Source organism: Labeo rohita, chromosome 14, assembly GCF_022985175.1.
Source record: "Labeo rohita strain BAU-BD-2019 chromosome 14, IGBB_LRoh.1.0, whole genome shotgun sequence".
In the NCBI taxonomy this organism is placed as follows: domain Eukaryota; kingdom Metazoa; phylum Chordata; class Actinopteri; order Cypriniformes; family Cyprinidae; genus Labeo; species Labeo rohita.
The window spans coordinates 7407165-7426378 of NC_066882.1; the positions used below are offsets into that span (position 1 = coordinate 7407165).

The 19214-nt window shown below is 34.6% G+C and overlaps 1 protein-coding gene across 1 annotated transcript in view; it reads left to right on the forward strand.

The window, feature by feature from the left end:
- mrpl11 (mitochondrial ribosomal protein L11) overlaps positions 1–12813 on the forward strand; it is a 39401-nt gene extending 26588 nt beyond the window's left edge. The window contains exons 3-6 of the mRNA XM_051127505.1: positions 2526–2621; positions 9254–9347; positions 9823–9982; positions 12601–12813. Coding sequence (XP_050983462.1) covers positions 2526–2621; positions 9254–9347; positions 9823–9982; positions 12601–12709 — 459 coding nt within the window. The 3' untranslated portion in view covers positions 12710–12813. The remainder of the gene's footprint in view (positions 1–2525; positions 2622–9253; positions 9348–9822; positions 9983–12600) is intronic.
- The last annotated feature ends 6401 nt before the right edge of the window (positions 12814–19214 follow it).

Sequence of the window (19214 nt, forward strand, 5' to 3'; positions counted from 1 at the left end):
GATTTCTGAAGGATTACGTGACACTGAAGACTGGAGTAATGATGTTGAACATTCAGATTTTCCATCATTTTACATTTTAAAATTACATGACCCCAAATGCTGAAACAATATTGTATGTTAATAGGACATTCTATAGTAGTAATCGGTACATACACACTATCTCAAGACCAATTTGTTTGTATTTTACGAAGTGGCTAATTTGTACAACCTCACCCACCCTGGTTTAGGGGCAAGGTTGTCATATCATTTCATTCAAAATACATACGATTTTTCACAAAATGTATGAATTCGTACAAGCCAGATCGTTTGGCAGCCACCTTGTAAAATATGTATGAATTGCCGTGAGATCGGGTTGGTACGTACAGTTGAAGTTGAAAGTTTACATACACCTTGCAGAATCTATAAAATGTTAATTATTTTACCAAATAAATACATACAAAATGCATGTTATTTTTTATTTAGTACTAACCTGAATAAGAATAAGATATTTCACATAAAAGATGTTTACATATAGTCCACAAGAGAAAATAATAGTTGAATTTATAAAAATTACCCTGTTCAAAAGTTTACATACACTTGATTCTTAATACTGTGTTGTTACCTGAATGATCCACAGCTGTTTGTTTTTGTTGTTTTGTTTTTTTTGTTTAGTGATAGTTGTTGAGTCCCTTGTTTGTCCTGAACAGTTAAACTGCCCACTGTTTTTCTGAAAAATCCTTCAGGAATCCCACAGATTCTTTGTTTTGTTTTGTTTTTCAGCCGTTTTGTGTATTTGTGTATTTTGAGATTAATCTTTTCACACTGACAACTGAGGGACTCATATTTAACCCTGGACCACAAAACCAGTCTTATATATATCTCAGTATATTTGTAGCAATGGCCAAAAATATATTGTAAAGTTATTAGTAATATGCATTGCTAAGAATTTCATTTGGACAACTTTAAAGGTGATTTTCTTAATATTTTGATTTTTTGCACCCTCAGGTTCCAGATTTTCAAATAGTTGTATCTCGGGCGAATATTGTCCTATACTAACAAACCATACATTAATGGAAAGCCTATTTATTCAGGAAATCTTATGACTGGTTTTGTGGTCCAGGGTCACATTTGCAACTATTACAGAAGGTTTAAACACTCACTGATGCTTCTGAAGGAAACGGGATCATTAAGAGCTGGGGGGTGAAAACTTTTTGAATTTGAAGATCAGGGTAAATTTAACTTACTTTGTCTTCTGGGAAACATGTAAGTATCTTCTGTAGCTTCTGAAGGGCAGTACTAAATGGAAAAAATATGATATTTAGGCAAAATAAGAAAAATGTACACATCTTCATTCTGTTCAAAAGTTTTCAACCCTGACTCATAATCCATTGCTTTTCCTTCTGGAGCATTTGAACCTTCTGTAACAGTTGCAGTTGCATTATCAGTTGTGCTCAGTGTGAAAAGATGGATCGTTATGGATCATACCAACATTGTTGGAAAGGGTTCAAATACACAAAAATGCTGAAAAAAAACAAAGAATCTGTGGGACCTGAAGAATTTTTCTGCAACAAGTGACTCATGAACAACAGCTGTGGATCATTCGGGTAACAACACAGTATTAAGAATCAAGTGTATGTAAACTTTTAAACAGGGTAATTATTTTCTCTTGTGGACTGAATGTAAACATCTTTTATGTGAAATATATTTTTCAGGTCCGTACTAAATAAAAAATAACATGCATTTTGTATGATCCCTCTTTTTTTGGTAAAATAATTAACATTTTGCAGATTCTCCAAGGTGTATGTAAACTTTTGAATTTTGACAACTGCATTATTTCAGACATAACTCTGAAACAGTTCTGCTTATGAATATCTGCTTCAAAGATCTAAGGTCTTCAAAGTTGAGTGCAATATGGGTCAAACGGTCAGTGGATGCACTGAGAGTGATCTGTGGGTGTGGTGTCTAATTGAAACTGCATCAGCAGCCCACTCCTAATAGCTCCGTCACATCGACCACAGGATGAAATGATTGTTCCAGTCACCATGGATCCTTTGCAAAGTTCAAGTGCAAGGAAAACTTTTACAACTGTAATAAGATTACAGATTAGCAGCCGCCTCTGCAGTCAACCCACAGAAAACACTCATGCTCTGGTGAAGCCGCACAGGAGAAATGGCAGCCAGTGTTGACTTAATGTCAGCTATACATTTAGCTTTCTGCCTGGCAAGGGCCAGGAAAAGAGAATCTAATTTATCTGGAGTCTCAGAGGCATGATGACTGCCATACTCTGACATACACACACACATACACTCACACTCACACCCTTGGGTAAATAGGCTTCCACTAGCCTCTCTCGTTCGCTTTCTCTCTCACTCACGCAGGCATCCAAGCATGCCGAGGCATTCACAGTGCACCAATGAGTTATCGAATGATTGACACCATGCAGCCACTCTAAATGGCTATTGGAATTCATCAAAAGAATGCCACAATGAATAACGGGCTAAAATGTGTGTGGGTCTAAACCTTTCTGAATGTTTTTCCTTTTCCAGAAAGGGATTCCTATCGGGGCCTTCTGCAAGGACTTCAATGAGAAAACCAAAGACCTCAAAGAAGGCATTCCTCTTCCCATCAAGATCAACGTGAAGGTAATGTAACCACTAATTAGGAGTACTGTTTTCACGTCAACACCGCTTTACCGATCAGTCACAGATGTGACGTCTTGAGGGCCTCATAATGCATCTTATTGCTTTCAATCAATCTCGCTCTTGTTTGTTTTGCTTCTTGTTTTCTCATTTTATGTGTCCCCGGAGGTGCTCGTTTACATTCGCATCCCAGGAGCATTAGCAAACAGCATTAGATGCGTCTCGAATGCCAAAGCGCGGATTAGGCCTTCTACTGACATTATGATCAAATGAAGGTATTGAGCGAAGTGGATTAAACAGAAGAACGGAGCTTTTCCGATCTGAGCGTGACTCGTAAATGAGGAACAGTCATTGATGCGGCGTATGCCGCATTCATCTGACCTGGGTTTATCTCCTCGCTCACCTTCTCAGGGAGTGTCAGCACGTTTATTCTAACATTTTTGTCAAGGACGCACTTGTGTGTTCGTGAATTTACTCCAGGTTTCTCCGAGAAATGAGGCCGTTTGATGGATTCCTCAATTGTGTGCATTAGCAGCTTTTTTCCTTGACACCTTTTAGTCTTTGTTTCTCTCGTACGATCGTTCTGTCTCTTCTAATCGAGTCTCTCCCATTTTTCATCCGCCCTCTGTAACGAAATGAGAGGTCTAGCACTTTCTCCTCATATTCTCAGTCTTTTAAATAAAGATGGATTGATGGCTGTTAGTAATGCTTGCCGAGTCGACGACAGAGTGCAGGGGCATTTGAGCAAAGGCCCATTATGAAGGTTGTGAGAAATGGCTTTTTATTACAGAGGGGTCATTGCTCACAAATTTTAAAGTGGCACGACTGCGTGAAATGAGAGTTCTCATTACAGGTCTCCATCTCTTTTACATTACCGAACTGTTGCAAAGCTCTTGTGTGATTTCAATTGGAAGTCCCAGTTTCGATAACCCTCTGTGTCTGTAAGCAAAATGGGGTGACGCTGTGGCGATCCAGATGGCGGTGCAGACATTGTGAGGAAATTATATGGCCACATTATGCTCCGCCACTGCCACCCAATCTAGTCTGGGGTGTTTTAATGTCTCTGGCTCATGTCTAATGCTCGGTCTCAGTCAGAAACCAAACACATAATCTTTTCTTCTGAGCCGATTAAATGAGTGTCCGTGGTCCAGTTCTGCCACAGTTTGAATTCGGAGACTTCTGTTGCATGAAGTAGAACTAGACATCTTCAGCAGCAATGTCACCTTCATCTAGCTCATCCCTTTGTGTTGTCCTGTCAGTTGTGGTTGCCCGAGGGTGGGAATTGTCAGCCTTTGTTGTTGGCGCTGCTCTGCAGGTACATCAGCTCTCGTTCCAGGACCAGATGCAAGACGTTTTCAGAGGGGGAGAGAGAGGGAAACGTGCACCCCATGCTGTTGTCATTCATCATTCGTTCTTTGAATACACCTGCAACAGCTCACTGTGTTTTTTGACTTGTTGACATGATCATTTCTCATCTTTTTTTTTACAATAATAAAAAATAACTTCATTTTTACATATTCTGAAGTCTGTGAGCTGTGCTCAGAAATTGCTTATACAGAGTTAAGGTATAACTGCCAGTGGATGTTGCATTTAAGTATTCAAATGTCAACATGTCATCATTGTTTCCGTGGTGACAAAAGGGAACACATATTCCTTTATTTGGGGGAAATAAACACCATTTTAGTACAGTTATGCATTTTTTTTTGTGTTTTAGTATGTTTTAGTAGTGTGAGTTAAAATTCTGTAATGTGATGTGGTCGCTACCAAAACATCCTACATCCTACAAAAAAAATACAATATGAGAATTAATTGCACAATTACTAAAAATGTGTACCTTGGATATTATACAATTTGCATACATACAAAATTTGTGGAAAAAGACTTTGAACCAGTTCCATAGAATGGCCCATATATAAAACAAAACCACAAAAATGCTAAGGAAAAATATGAATTCAACATATTAATAAATACTATAATAGCATATTAATAATTTTAAAACAACACTATCATTTCAATATTTCAGCCTACAGTTGTTTTATTTCATTTCAACATTTTAGATTTTTGTGTAATTTTCTTACATTTTTCATCAAATTTTTAAATTAATGAAAACATTCTTAGTTTTAGTTAATCAGAGCATATCCTCTTTTATTATTGTTTACATCTTAGATATGTAATAGTGCAACTCTCCTTAACCAGCTGTATAATGTAATTGTACAAGTTACACAATTAATTAGTGCTGAGGATCAAAAAGTAAGCAGATATGAATTTGCAAAAAATAGCATACCAGTAAAAGTGCCAAAGCAATGCAGACAGCTTCGTTATTTGAGAGGATATCCCTGTTAACTGCATACACTTCTGACTAATGGTTGGAAAACTTTTAGAACTATTAAAGGAGAAGTCCACTTCCAGAACAACAATTTACAGATAATGTCCTCACCCCCTTGTTATCCAAGATGTTCATGTCTTTCTTTCTTCAGTCGTAAAGAAATTGTTTTTTTGAGGAAAACGTTTCAGGATTTTTTTCATTTTTTTTAAATGCGGTTGTAAACGATCCCAGCCGAGGAAGAAGGGTCTTATCTAGCGAAACGATTGCTTATTTTCATTTAAAAAATACAGTTTAAATACTTTTTAATCTCAAACGCTCATCTTGTCTTACTCTCCCTGAACTCTGTGTATTCTAGCTCAAGACAGTTGGGTATGTCGAAAAACTCAGACCGTATTTTCTCCCTCAACTTCAAAAATCATTTCAAAATCATCCTACATCATTGCAGAAGTACCGACCCAGTCTTTGCAAAGTGAGCATGCAAAGAAGATAATGCACCCTCAACGAAAAAAGGTAAAACAGCGATATAGGTCGATTTTGAAGTTGAGGGAGGAAATACGGTCTGAGTTTTTCGACATGCTTTGTTTACAGCTGTAACCAAGGAAACACTGTTTTGCTGCTGTTCCATAAGCGCCACCTGCTGTCAGAGCGTGAATTTGCATTCTCATTCAGCCTGTCTGCTGTTTTTGTTCTGTTATGTTTTATGTAGCATAACATCACAAAGTTAAGGTCAGTTCTTGCTTTAAATTTTTAAATTGTACAATGTAAAAAAATCAAAGATCAAGTCATCATTTACTCACCTCATGTGCTTTTTCTTTATTTTGTATGAAAAACAACAGAGTGAACATTCTTCAGAAAGCCTCAACAATGAAAGTAAATTATGACCAAGGGCTGTCAAGCTAGAAAAAGCTTGCAGGCAAGATAAAAAGAGTCAATATGACTCATGTACTATTGCAAGCCATATAACAGCTTCCATTGTATAGAAAAGAGAAGTTTGGATATCCTGCTATAAATACTGTCTTTATGTTCCACAAAAGATAAAGGCAGACGTGGTTTCGAAAGACAGGAGGTTGAGTAAATGTTGACAGAATGTTTATTCATCCTTTCAAAACATCCAGAATATAAAACTCCATTGCCAAACAAAGGGAAAATGTCTTTTTATGATTCATTCTTCAAGTCCTACAGGCAGATTAGCCCCTAAAGCTAGCGTCCCCTCGCTATACTGATGAGGATTCGACAGGGATTGAAGATTAGCCTGGGCTACGTGATCTTTAGCTCCAGGGGGTGTAGAGAATATTCTGGTTGAGTTCGCAGTACAATGCTTGCTTTAGGCTTGAGCTGGATGGCTGCGATGCATTTTAGCCAGGCTGTCTCCCCGAGTCAGACTGCTTGTGAAGTCCCAGTTGTCCCATTAAGCTGTCTGCTGCACACTCATTGTTTTTGAGCCTCTCTATGCAGACTAATCCCTGCCTTAAAGCGTTGGTTTCGGCAGGCCTGACTGTCGAGGGTGTGTGCCGGGGGAACGTGGGGTGTGGATGCGTGCATCTGGCTTCACTCGACTCGACTGTGAGTTTATGAGAGGCTGTCAGAGTCTATGGATGCCAATGAGATTCTGTCAGGCTCCAGAGACTCTATTGGATGCTATAGGATTTTAGCTCCTCTCACACTCAAAGACGATAGTGGTAGTGATACCACCCGCTATGTGCGATGAGACTGATAGACCGAAAGCGATAGCCTGACGCCCACAAATCCGAAAACCAAAATAACCTTCTGTCTCGATAGATAATCGTCAAAAACAAACTCGCATGCAATCCATAATGCTGCGGATTTAGTTGCCGTATATAAGGGTTCTCTTAGATATTGTGAGGTTTATTTATCATTTGGTTTTTTTGTATGATTTTATGCACTGACATTTTACTTCATTTAGATTCTATTCACACAACATGGGTTTTATTCATATTTTCTCTTTTTGTTTTGTTGGCAAGCAAAGCTTTTATTAATGATTGTGCTTATAGTGAGTTTTTTTTTTTACTTAATTTTTTTGAGGGGCAACAGTTGCAGTCCTGGTTCACTTGGTGCCTTAGGCATGATAAGACAACAAAGGGATAAACTTTTTAATAACTTTTATTAGTTCTTTGTAACAAACTTTGTAAAACTGAAGCTGAACTTGGACGCCAGTGATCACCAAGCATTTTAGTTTTCGGGAAAGAACAGGTTTTTCTCAGGCAATTTAATTTATTTCTCTTATTTGTATCATTTATAGAATTTATTTTGGTAACACTTTGCATTAACTAACATGAACAAACAATGAACAATACATTTAATACACTGTTTGTTAATTTTTGTTAATGTTAGTTAATAAAAATACTTTCATTGTTCATGTTAATTCACAGTGCATTAACTAATGTTAACACAACTTGTGATTTTAATACTGCATTAGTAAAACAAATGCTGAAATTAACATTAGCTAAGATTAATAAATGCTGAAGAAGTATTGTTTATTCTTAGTTTATATTAATTAATGTAGTCAACTATACTAGTCAATTAACCTTATTGTTAAGTGTTACCATAATTTTATTTGTCATATTTATAGAATTTTTACACACTTTAGGTATGATTCATTATTATATTTTTGGTATTTTCCTTGATCTCCTTCCATATGTAACCTATATTGTAAGCATTTATTTAAATATAAAGTTCTAAAGTCATTTTGATAATAATAGAGAAAAATAGAGAAGAGCCTAGATGGAGAATTTAAGCAGTGTTTAATGGCAATTTAAAGCAAATTATTTGCATCATTTGATTTAGCGTAGAATAGGAAATCTATATCACAGCATTTTATGCAAACATACCTACCAAAGATAAAAATGTATCACCGTTCAAAAGTTGGGTTCAGTAAGATATTTTTTTTTAAAATAAAGAAATGAATGCTTTTATAGCAAGAGAACATTAAACTAATCAAAAGTCATAGTAAAAACATTTATAATTTTACAAAATTATAGATTTCAAATAAATGCTGTTCTTTTGAACTTTCTATTCATCTTTGATCCTGAAAAATCCTGAAAAATGTATCACAGTTTCTACATAAATATTAACCAGCATAACTGTTTTAAACATTGATGATTATAAGAACCATTATTAATAACTGGGCATCAGTAGTAGTTGATAAATGAGCAGCAAATCAGCATATTAGAATGATTTCTGGAGGATCATATGACACTGAAGACTGAAGTAATAGCTGCTGAAAGTTCAACTTTGCCATCACAGGAATAATATGTGACCCTGGACCACAAAACCAGTCATAAGGGTAAATTTTTCAAAATTGCGATTTATACATCATCTGAAAGCTGAATAAATAAGCTTTCCATTGATGTATGGTTTGTTAGGATAGGACAATATTTGGTCGAGATACAACTATTTGAAAATCTGGAATCTGATGGTGCAACAAAAATCAATATATTGAGAAGTTTGCCTTTAAAGTTGTCCAAATAAAGTTCTTAACAATGCATATTACAAATCAAAAATATATGTATTAAAAATGATATATTTACAGTAGGAATTTTACAAAATATCTTCATGGAACATGATCTTTACTTAATTTCCTAATGATTTTTGCCATAAAAGAAAAATCTATAATTTTTACCCATACAATGTATTTTTGGCTATTGTTACAAATATACCCCAGCGACTTAAGACTGGTTTTGTGGTCCAGGGTCACAAATATGTTTGTAACCCTGGTCCACAAAACCAGTCATAAATAGCATGAGTATATTTGTAACAATAGCCAAAAATACATTGCATGAGTCCAAAACTATCATTTTTTTTTATGCCAGAAGTCATTTGGGTATGAAGTAAAGATCATGTGTAAATTTCCTACTGTAAATATATCAAAACTTCAAATAGTTGTATCTCGACCAAATATTGTCCTATTTTAACAAACAGACATCAATGGAAAACTTATTTATTCAACTTTCAGATTATGTATAAATGTCAATTTCACAAAAGTTGACCCTTATGACTGGTTTTGTGGTCCAGGGTCATATCTGAAAAAATGTTTTAATAGCAAATAGTTATTTTAAATTGTTATAATGTTTCATATTTAATATTATGATTTCTGCTTCATTTTTGATCAAATAAATGCTGCCTTGGTGAGCATAAGAAACTTAATAATATATATATCTTACAGACACAAAAATACAGTGTATTTTTGTATTACTAATCCACCTGGGCTCAAAATGACCAGAGGGTCCTGGGTCAGTTTGAATGTGCATGGTGTTTCTGACTGAGCTCACCTCATTTTTCCTCTCTCCAGTCGGACAGGACGTATGACCTGAAAATTGGGCAGCCCACTGTGTCTTACTTCTTGAAACAGGCCGCCGGCATTGAAAAAGGAGCTGGAAAGACTGGTAAGCGAGACCTATTACAGCCAGGGTGGCTGTGGCCATACATCCTTCCCTCCATCTCTCAGCAGTCTATTTGTATATCTCGCCGCCGCCTTATGTTTCAGTAATGGACAGACTTCCCCCTGCAGGGTGTTTTGGTTCAGATTGAATTTTTTTGACTGATGATATATTGATGATGAGCTGCACTGGTAGAGAGCTGTGCAATTACTAAGGGGAGCACAGCGGTGAAGGTGGCATGTTAAAAAAAGAGAATTATGGATTTGCTTCATTTTCGTACGTTTCCCTCCACCTCAATTATTCTTTCTTATGCACCCACTCTTTCCCCGTCCCCTCTCTTTCCGTTACCTCTCCCCTTCGCTCCATCTCCACTTCCATTTTTCTCAATCACGACCAACCACACCTCCTGCTGGTTTCTCTTTCTGTGCTACTGTGTTTCATCAACCCTCTCTTTCCCCTCCCGTCTTGTTCCTCCATACAGGGCATGAGATCGCGGGTATGGTGACGGTGAGGGCCGTATTTGAGATTGCACGGGTCAAATCACAGGATGACAGCTTTAAGCTGCGAGACACCTCGATGCAGAACGTTGTCAAGAGCATCATCGGTTCAGCCAGATCCCTCGGCATCAGAGTCGTCAATGAGTGAGAGTCCTTTAAAATTCATTCTACTGCATTCCTCACAACACACAATACAAGTCAATTTTTCCTGTTCTTACAGAATAACAAAAAAAATCTGTAGACATTTTTCAGTTCAGGATGTATTAAAATGTATTCATTATTAAAAGACGTATTAATTATTAAAAGTGATGGTCAAGACATTGTTAGTTTTGATGCATTTTTTTTAGAAAAAATATTACATAGCTCATCCGTTTTCAGCTTTGATAATAAAAAATCTTTCTTGAGCGGCATGTAAGCATATTAGAATGATTTCTGAAGGATCATGCACTGAAGACTGGATAATGATGCTGAAAATGAAGCTTTATTTTGAGAATAAAAACGAAATTACGAGAATAAAGTCGAAATATTTTGAGAATAAAGTAGAAATTACAAGAGTAAAGTTGTAATTATGAGAATAAAGTCATAATTACGAAAATAAACTCAAAATAATTCGAAAATAAAGAAAAAATTACGAGAATAAATGCCACGTTAAATTTTTTAAAGAAAATCTAAGATTTTGAGAATAGTCAAAATAGTCAAAATTATGAGAATGAAGTTGAAATATTTTGAGAATAAAGTCGAAATTACGAGAATAAAATCGAAATATTTCAAGAACAGTCAAAATTACGAGAATAAAGTTGAAATTACGAGAATAAAGTTGAAATATAGTGCCACATTAAAAATTTTAAAAATCATAGATTACGAGAATAAAGTCAAAATATTTTGAGAATAAAGTTGAAATTTATGAATAAGGTTGAAATATTTAAAGAATAAAATCAAAATTATAAGAATAAAGTCAAAATATTTCGAAAATAAAGTTGAAATTACAAGAATAAATTCTAAATATAGTGCCATGTTAAAATAAAAAAAAATACTTAAAGACGAAATTACGAGAATAAAGTTGAAATATTTTGAGAATAAAGTAAAAATTACAAGAGTAAAGTCATAATTACGGGAAAAAAGTCATAATTATGAAAATAAAGTCAAAATAATTCGAAAATAAAGTCAAAATTACAAGAATAAAGTCAAAATATAGTGCCACATTAAAAATTTAAAAGAAAATCTACCATTTTAAGAATAGTCGAAATAGTCGAAATTACGAGAATTAAATCAAAATATTTCAAGAATAAAGTCAAAATTCTGAGAATAAAGTTGAAATATAGTGCCGCATTAAAAATAAAAAAAATCACAGATTACGAGAATAAAGTCAAAATATTTTGAGAATAAAGTCAAAATTACAAGAAATAATTCAAAATATAGTGCCACGTTAAAATGTTAAATTAAAGATCATAATAAAGTTGAAATAAAGTCAGAATTATGAGAATTAAGTTGTAGCAATTACGAGATTAAAAGGAAAGAAATCATAGAAATTAAAACTTTTCTTTAGCAAGAATGCTGTGAATTGATAAAAAGTGATGATAAATACAGTACATTTATAATGTTCTGCTGAACTTTCTGTTTATCAAAGAAACCTGAAAAAAGTCTACTGCTGTTTTAATAATAAAACTGCTGTTTTAATAATAATAAAAAGAAGAAATGTTTTTTGAGCAGCAAATCAGAATATTAGAATGATTTCTGGAAGATCATGTGACTGGAGTAATGATGCTAAAAATTCAGCTTTGAAATCACAGGAATAAATTACATTTTAAAATATATTCAAATAGAAAGCAGCTTTCTGAAATAGTGAAAATGTTTCACAATTGTACTGTTTTTGCTGTACTTCAGATCAAATAAATGCAGACTTGGTGAGCAGAAGAGTCTTCTTTAACAGAAAATCATTGTTTAAAAACATTTGACTGATAGTGTATATGTATCTTTCAAATTAAAATGTTAGTTTTATGAAGAAATCCATATGTAAGCATAATTGATTTGATAGACTATTTTCAAGCATTAACAGCTTCTTTTGTGTTTTCTGCATGCCTGGTCTCTACTGTGAGTTTTAAACATCCATCTTTTTCTTGTATAAATATTGCAGGCATCCCACCACCTAGTAAAGACCTTAATAAGAGATGTAAATAAATAATGACTGAATAAATCAAGTCTTACTTCACACGCGCACCAATGACTTCAGTTCTCTTGCTCATTTGGAATTTTATGCCATTTCTCACTGTTGAGAATTGAGCTTGATCTGCAGCCTTTTAAAAATGAATCATAAAATTCATGTTTTGTATAATTAATGCCTTAATAACGCTGAGAAATTGTAAGGGATGCTGCTATCTCATGTATTGAGACTATTCATTAGAGGAGTGTTTGCTTGACAGCTACCAGAGCCTTTTCTATCCTCAGTCTCTGCTACATCAAATGTCATTGAGCCATTGAAATTTGCCAACATTTAGACGGGCAAAAAAGCAGTGTCTGTTCTGTTAGCAGAGTCTTGTCTTTTCTTAAACCGAACCTTGTCATTTCCCAGACCCATCATTTGTGCATGAGGGAAGAGCAATGCTCGCCTTGCATTTCAATCGATCGCTAGAAATGTTTGAAATTCTAATGTAATGTGGATGTATCTGTTGATATGCCTCTAATCTCCGTCTTCTCTGTCTGTTCCCTCCTCTGTCACTCTCACCATGCTCCCCCCCCCTCCTCTCCTGTCATCCCTCTGTCAGCCTGTCACCAGAAGAGTACGGGGAGTTTCTCCGAGAGCGTGAGGAGAGACTGAAGGCAGAAGCCGAGGCGGCAGCCGCTGAGGCAGCAGCGGTAGTAAAGAAGAAATGAAGAGCTGATGTGTGCTAGAGTTATTTATCAATACAAAACCCCCGTTCACATATATTCGCCCCGCTATTCCGGATGTTTTTCTAATAAAATGCTGCTCATTTGCATCCAAATGTATTGGGGTGGATTTTTTTCCCTTGGTATCTCTCATTGTTGATTCTGTTGATAAAGCCTCCTGACTTTTCTCTACCTCCCCCACTTTCTTTTTTCTTTTCTCTGCCTCCTACAACTTTTTTTAGGCCTCTGAACCATTTTCACCTACTCTTTCTAGCACATCCATTGGCTTACCCATCTCTCCTAACCATCTCTGGGTAATAATCCTGGGCTTTTTATAGCTGCTATGTCTTTGACATCTATGCTGAAGCAGATTGCCCTTTGGCAACACAGTAACACAGGTTGACATGCATTGACGATTAAGGTAAATAATATGCAGATTTAACGCTCATTTGAAAAGAACTGGACGCACCCAAAGTTCCTAATGGGTTTTTTTGTATTTTAAAAAAATGTATATGTCTAACCTTTGTGAACTATATGAGGGTTTTTTAGAGCCACGTTTAAAAAAAATACAAAATAAAAAATAAAAAAAACACGTAAAAAGATTACAAGAATAAAGTTGTAATGTTTCATGAATAAAGTCAAAAATATTTCGAGAATAAAGTCGAAATTATGAGAATAAAGTCGAAATATAGTGTTTTTAAAAATCTAAGATTACGAGATTAACGTCATAGCAATATGAGAATAAAGTCAAAATAGTTTGAAAATAAAGTCAAAATATAGTGCCATGTTAAAAAAAAAAACGAAGATTAGGAGATTATTAATAATAATATTTAGAAAAAAAAATTATGAGAATAAAGTCGAAATTCCCGAGAATAATAATAAAGTCAAAATATAGTGCCACATTAAAAAATATTAAAATTAATTTCACGAGTTGTAATATTCATAATATTTCAAGATTATTTGTAAAATCGTAATATTTCAAGATTAAAGTTGAAATTACAAGAATAAAGAGAAAATATATTGCCACGTTCAAAAAAAAAAAGATAAAAAATCTAAGATTACAAGAAGAAAATCTTAATATTTCTAGAATAAAGTCGAAATTACGACAATAAAGTCAAAATATAGTGCCACATTAAAGAAAAATCTAAGATTACGAGAATAAAGTCGAAATACTTCAAGAATAAAGTCAAAAATATGAGAATAAATAAAATATAGTGCCATGTTAAGATTATTTTTTAAAAATCTTAGATTACAAGATTAAAGTCAGTAATATTTTGAGAAAAAAATCCAAATTACGAGAATAATGTTGAAATATTTAGAAAATAAAGTCGAAATATAGTGCCATGTTAAAAAATTAAAAAATATAAGATAAAGAGATTAAAGTAATATTTTGAGAAAAAAAAATCAAAATATTTCAAGAATAAAGTCGTAGCAATCACGAGATTAAAGTTCCATTATAATTCCAAAGTCTTTCAATTTTTGTCAGTTTTATAGAGAAATATTTAAAAAGATATGTCTTACAATACTGTGTATATATGAGTTTATGATTTGAGTAAAACAAGATCTGTGGTACATATACAGCAAATTGACATTCCTTAGACATTTTGCACTACAAAGTAAATTACACACCTATACTGAAAAAAATTACATTTTGAAGCAGTTGTTTAATTTAAAAGACATGTTTGTAATAAGTAGCAACATAAGACCAGTTGGACTGGGAGTGTGTGCGGTTTACCACAGACCTAATTTTATTAATGGATTGAAAAATCCCTTTATAAAAACCCCTAGGAAAAATCTCAAGGGAACCTAAGACGAATTTGTCTTCTGGGTTTTGATGTCATGGCTGCAGCACTCTATTCGCATACTTAAAAAGCTGTAGCCTATAGTACAACCTTTACCTGCATATATATACAGTCTACTCACATAAAGTGAAATGTTATATAGCATATAACAACTACTTGATCGCTTGTGTTGTCACAAAATGTAAACCTTATCACCCAGCTGTAATCTGCTAAATGCAACTATAAGGTATCCAAGATGTAGTAGTTTGTTTCTTTATCACAACAGGTTTGGAGAAATCTAGCGTTAGATTACTTACCAACTTTGTCAGAGTCAAAACAGCTGATCCACAAGTAATCCACATGACTCAAGTCCATCAGTTAATTTGATGAGTTTGGACTCTCATGACGGCACCCATTTACTGTAGAGGATCCATTGGTGAGAAAGTGATGCAATGCTAAATTTCTCAAAATCTGAAAAAAAGAAACAAACTCATCTACATCTTTGATGGCCTAAGAGTAAATGAATTTTCAGCAAATATTAGTTTTTGATATTATAAACATGTTGGCATACGGACTTGACTATTGGGATACAGCTTGGCAAAGAAATCTTGGAAGCGGCAGGCCGTGCAGGCAAAGGAAAAATGTGTAATGGATTGTAATTTGGTCTGTGATGGAGTAACCCGACTGACCCGGTGACTTCACAAGCACTGTCAAATCACTTTGCTTAAAGTCAAGTGCATTTGTGATTGCTTTCCAAACGCTTGTTGAAAGTGAATGAAGGACAGAGATTTTTTTTCCTTTCTGAGTACCACAGTAAACCATTTGGCTCTCTGATTTGAACGAGATTGCGGTGACTGCACTCTATCCAAGCTTCAGTGACGGGGTGATCTTCATGTCGCTGACTGCAGTTTACAAGAACAGGGAAGGACAAGAGATGATAACATAAACAGGATGTGATTTCTAATACGGCCTCTTGCTTTTTCCCCCCTTTGAGGCTCATATCGAGTGATGGTTGTTATATTTGGTGTTTGTAAAGAGCAAAAGGCATCAGAATTGGTATCCTATGCATTAGATGAAGCTTGTCAAAGTGCAGAATCTTACATAAGCCCTGTAGGGGTTTAGAGGCAAGAGTCTTCAGACACAGTCATGTGGTCATATAAGATCCGCAGTGCGTTTTTGCTATACAAATGAGATTTGGTGTTATATAATCCAACCCCTTTTCATTATTATACACCTATAGTGAACCCCACATTACACTACCCACTTAGTAGGAATCAGAAATATCCACCTTGTTCTTCAACGCGGAAGTAAATCTATGGGCGAGACTTCCATTAGCCACTATAGGGAAATAAAGAGAAGAATAACAACGTGCAGTAAACGGTACAACTGCTTTACAAACCAGTGTGTTCATAATGAAGACAATACATTAAAATAATATGGTAAGACACACTAGTTTGCAAAATGAAGCAGCAAAGCGAGCTGTTTTGTACAGCTAAAAATAACTGGACATGGATGAGAAAGGAAGCCACGCCCATAAAACAAATGCCGTGCCCACTTTTACAGCTAAAATAAAGTGAATACAGCCTCGTTTTCATCCGCGTAAAATTCAATATTGCGTCTGTAATGTCTAAAGTCTATTTCTTCTCATTTTTTAGTCCATATAAGTATGAAATTGCCTGAGGCATAAACAAAAAATGATCAAGGCTTGTGCATATTAACAGTAGCCAGAGTCTGTGAAAAAGTGAGACTCTATGCTACAAAAGCTTTGATGAGTATACTATCCATAACAAATATATATTTGAAGTCTGGAACTATATGTAAAGTTATAGCAAGAATTTACTTGTTGAATCTGAATGTCTACATTCAAATAATTTCCTTAGAAATACCAAACATTAGAAGAAGCTTCCTCCACGTAAGCTGAATTAATACTGAGATGCAATTTGAGCTGGAAAATAATATCTGCTCCGCTTCAAAGAACTGCAGAAGAGGATGAGTGTGTCCAAATTGGCAGCAATTTGATAATGAAGACACTCAAGTGGAGACTTTATGAAAAAGGCTTTCCAGGTTAGTTGAATGCAAAAAATGAGACCTCACTTACAGAAACTTCCCTCTGGCAACTCTTGCTGCAATTTAGGTAATTTATTTATTTACTTATTACTAGATGTGCTCCAGTTTCTTCTTGAAGTCTGAAGTAGAAGTTGGAACATATCCTGCCATTATTCTGATAGCCTAATGCATTCTTTCTTACGTTCTTATCCTCCATTTTTTCCCCCCGTAAAAGCGTACTTCCGTGTTGAGAAATAAGGTGGATTTATATATTCATTTATTTATTATCTGGGGGGAAAACTTTGAAAACGCCAACAAAACAAAACTGACTGCTACTTTAAGTACTTTTAATTAATAGTGTAATTAACTCTCCTCATCTGAATCTATTCTAATACCTGTTTACCTCTTGTGTACTGTATTGAATTTCTCTCAGCGATACTTCTCAGCATGAGTATGAATCTTTACATGGAAACGTTTTTTATTTTGGTATTTCCATATTGTTTCTAATTTTAGTTACTAGTCTAGTTTTGTTTCCACTGTGTTTCTCACTGGAGAATGAATAATACGTTCTGGTAACACTTTACAATAAGGTCCCATTAGTTAAAGTTTATTTATTAACTATCAGTGAGCCCTACTTTTGTTACAGTAGCCTATATTCTTTGTCAGCGTTAGTTAATAGTTCATGTTAGCTCAGGTCCTTTAAATAATATTAAAATATGAGCTTTTTTTTATTTTAAATGTTTTAGTACATGTTGATATTAACAAACTGAAATTAATAAATGTTTTAGAAGTCTTTTTCACTGTTATTTAATGATAGCTGTAGTTTATTGATTTTAATAAATGGAACCTTATTGTAAAATGGCCTTAATAACCAGATCTAAATTACAATCATATTTTATAGTTCAAAGGGTTTTCTTTCCAATGACACCATTTTTTTTTACATTTCCTCAATTGTATGTGTGTAGGGTAAACATTTGAATTTGGGTATGTAAAATTTAGGCGAAAATTCCAAAAAAAACACTGCAGAGCTTAAGGGGTTAAATGTTTTAGTACATGTTGATATTAACAAACTGAAATTAATAAATGTTTTAGAAGTCTTTTTCACTGTTATTTAATGATAGCTGTAGTTTATTGATTTTAATAAATGGAACCTTATTGTAAAATGGTCTTAATAACCAGATCTGAGCGCCTATTTTATTACAAAGGTTAATTAATTCTTTGGACTTTTCATAAAATTGCAATTTAATCCACAGAAGGCTCCTTGAATGTCCACATGGTGGCACTGCGTCTTTAAAGACTGTTGCAGGATGCTAACGGACACAGATAATCATCCTTTGGTGAGTGCAACTCCCTCCTCTACATCCTGGATGGAGTGTGCTTCGCATATTACTGCGAGCTAAATGTGAGTCTGAGAATCCAGCTAGATCTGTGTCCCCGTGTGCATATAATTGTCAAAAAGGCGTAACTAGATGCTTTTGTCTAAAATCTGAGACAAATTTCTCAGACGCTTCTCTTCTGATCTTGGCTTCTGACTGATCGTCTTCAAGCCCCTGTGAGTGGCTTTACTTTGATGTGAACTAACCTTTGTCAGCCGCCTCTACCAACTTCAAAAGTCTTTCTGCATAATGGATGCAATCAGTTCTTTTGCTTTTAAGGAGACAAAACGGAGTGTCACAGTTGCATAGCTGTTTGATAAATGAAAACCATGCCACCCCACGACTAGTGTGCTGTAATTCTTGTTACATGTCATGTTACAATTAAAAACGGACATATGGAAACGAAGTCGCTCTCCTATGTTTACAGTGGTCTAGTTTTGGACTAGAAAAAGGTTGGGTAGAATATTAATCTGCCTGTTCGGTAAATTAAGACCAGGCTTCCACTTTCTAGTGTGTGTGTATTGTATATTTCCACAAGGGGGCATCAGTTTAGTTCATTTTATATTTTATATTGCTTGTAATTTGTTATATATACACCTATGAATATTTTCTCTGTGTGCTATATGTACAAACACACAGGTTCCTGGATGTTTTTTTTTTTTTTTTTACAGGAGTGCTACGGACCCAGGGACCAATCCAGTATGAAAAAGTTATATTTTCTAGGTAACTTGTTATAACAAGGTGACCAAGCCATCTACCTATGTTTTCATCTCATCTACTTTTAAAGTCTAATGTTTACATACACCTTGCAGAATCTTCAAAATGTTCATTATTTTACCAAAAAAAGAGGGATCATACAAAATGCATGTTTTTTTATTTAGTACTGACCTGAATAAGATATTTTACATAAAAGACATTTACATATAGTCCAAAAGAGAAAATAGTTATAGTTATAAAAATTACCCTGTTTAAAAGTTTGCCTACACTTGATTCTTAATACTGTGTTGATACCTGAATGATTCACAGCTATGGTTTTTTCATTTAGTGATAGTTGTTCATGAGTCCCTTGTTTGTCCTGAACAGTTAAACTGCCCCCTGTTTTTCAGAAAAATCCTTCAGGTCCCTCAAATTCTTTGGTATTTCAGCATTTTTGTGTATTCAAATCCTTTCCAACAACTTTTACAGAAGGTTCAAACACTCACTGATGCTTCAGAAGGAAACACGATGCATTAAGAGCCAGGGGGTAAAACTTTGAATTTGAAGATCAGAAAATGTAACTTATTTTGTCTTCTGGAAAACATGTAAGTA